This window comes from Etheostoma spectabile, chromosome 20, assembly GCF_008692095.1.
Source record: "Etheostoma spectabile isolate EspeVRDwgs_2016 chromosome 20, UIUC_Espe_1.0, whole genome shotgun sequence".
NCBI classification, from domain to species: Eukaryota; Metazoa; Chordata; class Actinopteri; order Perciformes; family Percidae; genus Etheostoma; species Etheostoma spectabile.
In genome coordinates, this window is record NC_045752.1 from 6819091 (window position 1) to 6829009 (window position 9919).

Genomic DNA, 9919 nt, shown 5'->3' on the forward strand with positions numbered 1-9919 from the left:
TCTACTCTGGTTAGAGCCTGTTTGTGCTGTCCTCTGAAGGAGTAGTACACACCGTTGTAGAAATCTTCAATTTCTTGGCAATGTCTCGCATGAATAGCCTTCATTTCTAAGGACAAGAATAGACTGTCGAGTTTCAGATGAAAGTTCTCTTTTTCTTGGCCATTTTGAGCGTTTAATTGACCCCACAAATGTGATCTCCAGAAACTCAATCTGCTCAAAGGAAGGTCAGTTTTGTAGCTTCTAACGACCATAACTGTTTTCAGATGTGTGAACATGATTGCACAAGGTTTCATCATCAATTAACTTCTGAGCCCAATGAGCAAACACATTTAACCATTAGAACACTGGATGTATAGTTGCTGGAAATGGGCCTCTATACACCATGTAGATATTGCACCAAAAACCAGACTTTGCAGCTAGAATAGTCATTTACCACATTAGCAATGTATAGAGTGATTTCTTCTTCAAAGTTAAGACTAGTTTAAGTTATCTTCATTGAAAAGTACAGTGCTTTTCCTTCAAATAAGGACATTCTCTCTCTCTCTCTCTCTCTCTGTGGTGTGTGTTGGTGGGTGTGTGTGTGTGTGTGGTGTGTGTGTGTGGTGTGTGTGTTTGTGGTGTGTTGTGTGTGTGTGGTGTGTGTTGTGTGGTGTTGTGGGTGTGTGTGTGTGTGTGTGTGTGTGTGTGTGTGTGGTGTGTGTTGTGTGTTGTTGGTGTGTGGGTGTGTGTGTGTGTTTGTTTTGTTTTTTATTTAATAAATTAATTTGGTCAAAAATTAAATCAGAATTCACTAACACTCAGGCAGTACAAAATTATAAATTGCCTTAAATATTTTTGTATGTTTGTTTGTTTCTTTGGACTGTAATGCACGGAGATATTAGAATACCAAATAAAAGAGACCAGGTTATTTGGTTTCACTGCACTAAAATGTCCCGGACCAAACCAGCCAGTTCCCTGCACAGGGAAAGTCTTGTTCCCATGAGGGTGTCATCACTTATCATGCCAGCTCCTGATATCCTTTTGACCCCCCCAAGTCATTACCAGTCCTGGAAATTTTCCGCCCCACACTTCACTGATGGAGTAGCAGAGTGAAGGATTTTGATATCTCTAGCTAGCCAGTCATGCATGAGGATGATTATGATGATGATAATTTCATGAACGAACGATCTTTTAGGTAGCTATTTGATGAGGAGGGTAATTACAATAATAATTAAAACAGAGGACTCTATTTGTTTTAGTGAGTTAACATGATGAAGGGCGACAGTTTAAGTTGTTAGATGTGTATTTATAATAGCACTAATGTCAGTGTTTGCTTGTATATAACCAGTTTGTGCTTGTATACTGTAAGTGGACAACAATAAGTGCTGCCTTGGCCTGTTTGTCACAGCAGTCGTTAAGCTGAGGGGCAGAAAGAGATGAAAACAGAGAATGAAGGACAAAGGGAGCATGTCAACCACACAAGAATTGAAGGCTCCGCCGGGGCCTTGTGTTGGCCCACAAAGTGTCTGTGTGCACAGGATTTTTGCTACCAATTCCTAAATCGATGTTTTTGAGTTTAGGATTCTGTAATGATATACATTACAAAATCCATGCAAATATTCATTTATAGCATGAATAATCTCCTATGAGGTTAATAAATAGTTGTGATAAAGACATACATAAAAGTAGGATATTTTACGGTTAAACAAGTAGCTGGCCTGACAGTCCCACCTGAATAATAGTGATAACTGTCAGGTTAAAGACAGGTTTCATGTTCAGATTCAGGTATACCTGCATGGATCCATTTGGCTGTTAATAGTCAGTTGGTTGCCATTCAGCTGAAGTAGGAGTGAAATGACTGATCAGCCGATTTAACTAACTCAACTCTCTAATAAAAGTTGTTGGCATTGGCTAGACATGTCCAGTCTAAAGTAGATACTGTTTCCCTCCCTCTGGATGAGATTGTTGCAAATAAGGTGGCTAGCATTAGTCAGCTCGGTCAAAGAGCAGTCTTCTATTGACTTTTGATTACATTTAAGTTTTATCTTTTATTTTTTCACTTTTCTTTTATTTAAATTTAATTAGCATTGTTGGAAGCCTGAGACTCAAAATTTTCAGTGACGACTGCTCATGTAAGCTGCCTTATCTAAAAATTCACAAACTTTGCTCTGTGCTTCCTTCACTCACGTCATTCCAACTTCCATCTTTGCACATTCCATCTCCAACTTCCCTTCTCTGTATTTGCACTCCGCCTGCAACCTCAAAATAAACCCAAACAGAATTATCAAAGGAGCCATGGATTAGGTGCTAAATGCTAGATGTGCCGAATAGAGCGCTTTGAAGTCTATAGGGCTTTGAGGCAAAAATGTCACCCTTGGATTCTAAGTCTAATTTTGACTTCTTCATCGCCCTAGCCTCACCTCCTCTGTCCCTTTATGTAGGTAAAGCATGAAAACTGCTGTACATTTAGGCACCTGTCTGCTCCCTCCTAGGGCAGCGTTGATTTGTCGACATAGTCAACGTCATTGATTTACGTAAATTTCGTTGACACAAATAATTGGCGTTGTTGCGTAGAAATCTAAAAATAACATGGCTGCCTCCAGCAACAGCGCAAGTATGGATACCTTGCAACACATTGAGAAAAAGGCTTTCACGCGGTCTTCTTAGGTGTGGGAGTATTTTACTCTTAATGTCAACAACATGGTAGTCTGTAGACTTTGCAAAATGATCCCTGAGTCAGGATAATAGCAGCAAAACACTCTATGTTCGGCTCACCTATGCCTCTCCAGCTTCTCCCGTAGCTCACATGTACACAGATTGTCCTGCACTGACTTGAGTGTGAGGTAAACTGTGCTGTGTCTCCCCCATCTGTAGCACTGTCTTTGATTATTGCGCTGGTATCTCTATCTAATTTCAGATATCTCAGGAGTCCTGTGTAATGGCCCACATATTAAAAAATCGTCAGGTTTAAATCGGGTTCGGGCTTATAATTCCTTTAGAAAGGAGAGAGAGAAATGGCACTTTTTTTTTTTCTTTTATAATACTGTTTTTTTATTTGTGTATTCTTCCTGAAAGTTCAAGGTTTGTTTTTTTTGTTGGATTTATTTGATAGTGAGTTTATATGTTGATAAAATTGCACTTTTTTGTACTGTAAGATCGAAGGGAAAAGAGCAAATACAGGCTATTCTTTTTGCACTTGCTCTGTTTACTTTAAATTTTTATTTTTGTATTCCTCCTGAAAGTGACTATTTATATATATCAACTAGTATTTTATTGTTGGATTGACAGCCTATATCTGGCTTCAGGTGTCACTACAAATTCATTTTACTTGAACAGTGCAGTGTTTCAAAATACTTATTTAATACTAACATTATGGAAGGGTTAGAATCAAGTGAGTAGAGGAAGAGCAGAGAGCTGGTAGCCTGGTGTAACCACAGATTCCACCTTGCTTTGATACATTGCACTGACTGAACTGTTCCTCATTTCAATAAGCCCAGTGAGGCCGGCTAATAAGTGATTGGTATTCTCCTCTCGGCCTGGCCCCGCTCTTCGATAAGCTCTGTGCGCACACAGCCAGATCCCTCAACACGATCTGGTCTCCCCACCACCACAAACAAACACCGTCAAAGGCACAATTGTTCTGCTTCCCTGAGAATTGGTGGTGAAACTGCTGTTGTTTGTCAGTTGTTCACATAAAAGCAAACCACAATGCACACACACAAAAACCCATGCAACAATCGGCTCTGGGTGCCGAGGGTGTCTGCAAGAGTTTACTCTATACATTGTGGATTCACACACACTCATGCTCATAAACACACAGTGGCATAGACATAGATATGCTCACTACATAACCCGTCTGTTGAGTAGCGATAACTGGGCTAAACAAAGGCCCTTTAATGTCAGTGGTAGCCCTTGTCCTGAAGGGGGCTTTGTGTGTCAGTGCATGTGCGTTTGTCTGTCTTTCTGTTTGCACACACAACTAACTTTCTATACTGTATGTAGTTCTCTGGATTGGTGTTAGTTTGAAAAATTGTGATAAAATGAGACCAAAACAGGAGAGTCAGGAAAAGAGCTGGTCCACCAAAGGTCCCAGTGTCTCTAATCTTCAAATTTTGCAAATGAGCAGAGGAAATAAGAGTAAAGCCAAAATACAAAGAGAAAAAGAGACTGCTTGAGGTTCCTAGTCAGCAAAACACATAGTTCAAGCATGTATTCTGACCGTAGCGCCTGAATAAACGGAGAAGGTGGACATACATACTTTTTTGCGTTTTTTTTTTCCCAACCCCAGAATGGCCTATTGCTCTCTATTTCTAGTTATTGGGTGATCAGGCATCAGTGGGAGGAAACCTAACTATTGAATATAATCATCACAATTGTACCTGTATGTATTAATTATTTTTTATTGTTAAATTTCAACAAATGTCCCTGTCACTAGCAACTACTTCAAGTGCTCCTTGAGGGTGCTGAGCTTTGTAAATCCATAAAGCCACTGCCAAGCCAGACATGATTCTTTTTTTCTTTTTTTTATATATATAAAGACCTTGGTCTGGGGAGCCAGTAGAGTTGATGTAATAACAGTAATATGAAAACTAGATTCATTTTTTTTAGTTGGTGCAGAGGAGGCTAGATAGTTTAGCAAGAGGAGGTGAAGAGCAGATAGTGTATTTGGCAGTGAGGGCCTTGCATCCATCCTACTCCTCTGGCTGTATCGAGTGGAGTTCCTGGCAGGCTCAATAGACCTGCACCCTTCTGATAACTCACCCGCTTGGCTTTCCTTTGTCTCTACATTCCAGTGGCTTAAAATGAAGGCCACCTTTTCTAAAAGCATAACAGTGCAGAGTAGGAAGCCAGGGAGCAGAGAGAAACATCCACTACAGTTAAAACATTGAGCCTTATTCCATCACTGAGATGATTATGATTTACAGTTACTTTGAATTGTAAGGCTTAATTAAATTGAGAATATTTCTTGTTCTATTGCCAGATTGTGGTGTGATGCTTGAAGCACAAACATAGTCAGTGTATGTGTTTGTGTTTAAAGTTTCCTTGGGTAATGTTTGTGAGTCATCATTAAAAACATCTGACACTGGTACACCAACATATACCCACAAGCTTACTCCTTGGCCATAAAACCTGAGCCACACGCATGTAACAGTCTGCCCTAATGCTTTATCCCTGAGCAATCTCTCGGAGGAGGTTTCACATCTAGAGTGGGAAAACTGTGAGCATCTAGTACCTAGGGCTGCACGATTATGGCCAAAATGATGATCATGATTATTTTGATCACGATTAATTATCACGACTATTTGATTTTAACCAAAACTAATTTTATTCTCACATAGTCTATTTATAACTGCTTTCACATCTATATTGTGCTACATTCCTCTTATGTTGAAGTTGTATGTTGTACATACATACAGCTGCAACATATGTAAATGAAAATTGTCTGAAATAAATAGCCTTGGATACATTTAAAAAGAAAAAAAAAAAAAATATATATATCTCTGAGAAAGCACCTTCACTTGTTTTCAACAATGACTGATTAAAAGAGCTAGGGAGAGAGGGGGAGTGCGATGGACGTTCTCACAGAGTGACTGCTGGGTCAGCAGAGTTGCACACGCCATGTAGCTACATATGAAATGTCTGTATCGTCAGTGCGCTGCATTTTCATGAACTATGATATTCTGGCCATGGGCCATCTCTCGACCAGGTCCAGCAGCTCCGTCTCACACGCTATTACTCTACGAACTGAAGTAAGTTGCATTCAATAACTTCTTCTGTGTTTTTTGCCGTGGCGGCCGCGATAGCAGTTACCAGCGGAAACACTGGTACAAATACATGTTTGCCTCTCATGCGTAACAATATACAGCTGTGTTAATGACAATTAAAACTGTGGACATATGTTCGAAGTGTGGACCACCGCTGTGAATGGGGGCGGGGCTGCACGGAGAGTAAGAGGAGAGAGTAGAGGAGTGATACTAACACAGGCACGGCTTTACAGAAGAAATGGGTAATGTAACGCAAATTTAAACCATATCGATATAACATTGCTTTGTTTGTGGAGAGGCAACGGATGCAATGACATTAGGTGCACCGGTGCAACCTAGGAACCATGTTAGTAGACGGGACAAATTGTTGCTTTTACTGGTAAACCTTGGGACCGAGGTATAACCGACTATCTGCTATATGAATTTTCCTCACGTTACTCTGTCCTCTGACTGTCTACATCTAGAAACTAAGCTGCGCGATGCAGGGAACAACTCTGGCTGGCACATGATCAGACAATGGTTTACGGAGCGGTAGATGGGCTTTACAAAAAAAACAGTGTTCTATGAACGGAATGACGCATTTAAAATATTGCTAGATTACGCAAATTTAATAGTGGGAAGCCAAAATCGTGATCGTGATTAAAATTTGATTAATTGTGCTGCCCCAGTAGTACCACATTGCCATAACACCCACAGGCGTGCGTGTGTGCAAGGCTGGCGTGCGTGTGTGTGCGCGCCCCCCGTCCCACCATGCATTGTTGGTGTCTGAGGACAAGTGCCCCTACACAAAAAACAGCCCCTGCACCAGTTTCTTTGATTTGAGTTAACCAGACAGTTTCCTTGTGACGCACGCAATAAGCTTGTGTTGCTGCATGGTATGATCATCTGCAGGGACTCCAGCAGCTCTCCTGCCACAGGGTGAGGTTTTCCTTCCTGAGACAGGCTACGGTTGCAGGCAAGTCCAGTGGAGGGGACCAGGAAAACAGCTTGGATTTTTTTCAATGTCCTCACATGTGTTTGTTTTCATTGTTTAGAGGAAACACACCGACATTACGTCACATTTGTAACTGCTCTGTAATTAAATGTGACTTTTCTGATGGCCTTTTGGATTTTTGTAGAGGCATTGGTGCGCTGGATTGCGTAAGCAGATGTGACTGTGTTTAAGAATTTAATACAGCAGTGTCACGGTTCATTGTCACACTTCAAGAGATGAACAGTTGTGCTTCTCATTCTCAAGGGAAACCTTCCACTATGCCTGTGAGCATTTGAATATTTCAGCTTTGGGACTTTTGTAAAAATATATGTGTGTGTGTGTGCGTGTGTGTGTGTGCGTGTGCGTGTGCGTGCGTGCGCGCGTGCGTGCGTGCGTGTGCCCAATTCTCCTCCTTTCCTTCTGTTTTTATTTTGGCTGAAAATTGTGTTGGATTATTTCAACACATTTTCCCTTTATCCCATTGGAAGCCAGTTTTGAAGTGGAGAGGATTACATTGGTAAATACATTTCCTTCTGGTACAAAGCTCCAAAGCCTTTCACCAGTGAAAAGGGTTCCTTGATAAGAAAATTGTGTCAAGCACACTACCTCACCTCAGAACGTACCTCCCCCTCATCACCCTTCCTACTCCATTTTCCCATTGTTTTCTCCCTACTCTTACCACCCAGCTTAATTTGATGTGGTTCATTCTCATTTTCTGTTAAGGACTATTTTGACATCTAGTGGGGATGATAAAGTAAAGCTCATGGAAAGCAAAATATTTTTGTATGTATTTATGTATGTATACATTAGAGCTGTCAATCTTCCTCTATAATACCATTCAAATTTTTTTATTTATTTATTAATATGTACTACACTACTCAGGCCTATGCATTGTCCCTGCCACTATAAACATGTGGTTATTGTTACACGTTCTGTCCACGAGAGGGACTTCTAACTTTAGCGTGGCCTTGAAGGGGACCTAAGTCTTAGCACATTGCCCGCAACTTTGTTTACATTCTTTTTCCACCACAAAAACACAGCGACAAACTAAAATCAACAGAGAACTCTGTAATTAAATATTATCTAACAAGTGTATTGAAGCAGCTCTGTTGTAAAGCCTAACGGTGCTCAGTTAGCATAATGACATCATTTTAGAAAGCACAGCCGAAACTATTAGTCATAAACTAAGTAACCATAGTGTTAGCCACAATACTAACAGCGTTAATAACTAAGCCAAACAGTGCTGTCACTACTGTTATAGTGCAACTTGTTTCTTGCAAATTGTCACATTATTGAGAATACAGCTGTCAGAAGGTATGAAGACGAGGCTAACTCTGACAGCTGTAGGGCAGCTAACATAAACCTTTAGCTCTCTCCATGAAGCTCCCAGCTAAACTAACTTCACTACAACTCGCGATGCAGTTAGGAAACAAGAATGAGCTATCTAATGTTAACATATGCACTTTGGCTCGGTGGATGTCGATTTTAAAGTCATGGTAAAACCATTTCCCGCCCTCCTTCCAATTTCCAGCCGCAGTCTGTCACTGCCCCCTGTACTAACGTTACTCTGTACGTAACATTAGCTTAGACCTCACAGTTTCTCACTCCCGCTAACATATTGTTCATAAGACGTGACATATGTGAATAGGCCAAGGCGAGAAGAGTGAGATTAGCTACTGTTAACCTATTTATAAAAAAAGTCACATTTGTATACTAATCTCAGCAATCAAATATTATATGTCGATATTATTATATATTATTATTCATTTTATTTTTTTACAATTCAAAATATATATTTAACTTTCAGTATTCGTTCCAACAGCCCTAGTGTACATATACATATGTCTTTCTCCATATTAAATATACTGATGCCCTGATGCAATGTACGTTCTGCCTTTATATTCACTCATAGACTCATCGGTTTAATTCTCTCTCTATCTGCAGTATAACTTTGTGGGGAGAATCCTTGGCCCTCGGGGACTCACAGCCAAACAGTTGGAAGCAGAGACAGGATGCAAAATCATGGTGCGAGGCAAGAGCTCCATGAGAGACAAGAAGAAGGTAAGCTCATTGGCTTGGTGCAGTGCCCAGTGTGTTTTAATGTGTTTTACCTCCAAATAACACTTTGACTCAGTGACACAAGTAAATAATAAAAGTCCTACATTTCATTTACCACAGCAGAGCACACTAAAGCTTGGCTCTTACCTTCTCCACAAGGATTCATCGTCTGTCTTGAGATGGTACACAATGTGAAATTTGCTGAGACTGCTGTCACACAAAAACATCACACTAGCCCTGTAGAGACATGAAGCACACACACGCTCAGTTAATGCCTGGTGGCTGCATTCTGATTCTGACATCTGATAGGCCTGTTTGCAAAACGCTGTGCAGTGGAAAATACACATGGCAGTAGTAAGGAAGACTGCTAAAGCCAGTGACAGTCTCTATTTCTGGACCTAATGAACTGAGGTTGAAGACTTAAAAGGTGTGTCAACATATCCCAAGACCCAAGGTGCGAACTTAGGTATAACCCTTTTTGCGTTATTCTACCTGCATTTGCACAAATTTAGAATTTTGAAAACCAAGACTGACTGATTATGTTGCAAAACAATGCAGATGAAAGTCTGTCAGAACATGTAGGGCTGTCCTGTATTGCCCTAACTAAGGTCAACCTTGCAGAAGTATGTCTTTTAACCCTACAAAGTGGACTAATGGCATATTTCAGATGCCTACATATTTAATTTTGATGCACAAGACCATGAATGCTCCAGCAACAACAACTTACGTGCATCCTTAAGGCATTCCAAAGTGTGTCAGTCAGATCAGATTTGATGATGTACTTTGAAGTTACTGTGGGGACAAATTGGCAGTTTTGGTATGTGGTATTTCAAGTATCTGTGCATATATTTCTCATGGGCTTCAGCTGTGTTATACTGGCTGCTTTTGGCTGTTTTTCTGTTTTGTTTTTCTTCCTTGAGTGACACCTTTTTATGAAGTTGCATCTTTTTTTTAAAAATGTCTTTCTCTTTTCTGTAGCTCCCAATCGCTCTGATTTTCCAGGTAGTGGTGCTATTACAAGGCATTTACTAGTCAGAAGAAGTGCATTTCATCCCTCTTGGTATGGGAATCACTTCTCTACACACACACATATGGGAATCACTTCTCTACACACACACACACACACACACACACACACACACAC

General features: G+C 40.5%; 1 protein-coding gene across 4 annotated transcripts in view; it reads left to right on the plus strand.

Moving 5' to 3' along the window:
- qkia (QKI, KH domain containing, RNA binding a) overlaps positions 1–9919 on the plus strand; it is an 86842-nt gene that overhangs the window by 39296 nt on the left and 37627 nt on the right. For all 4 annotated transcript variants that reach the window (XM_032501071.1, XM_032501073.1, XM_032501072.1 and 1 more), the window contains exon 3: positions 8662–8778. In XM_032501071.1, coding sequence (XP_032356962.1) covers positions 8662–8778 — 117 coding nt within the window. The remainder of the gene's footprint in view (positions 1–8661; positions 8779–9919) is intronic.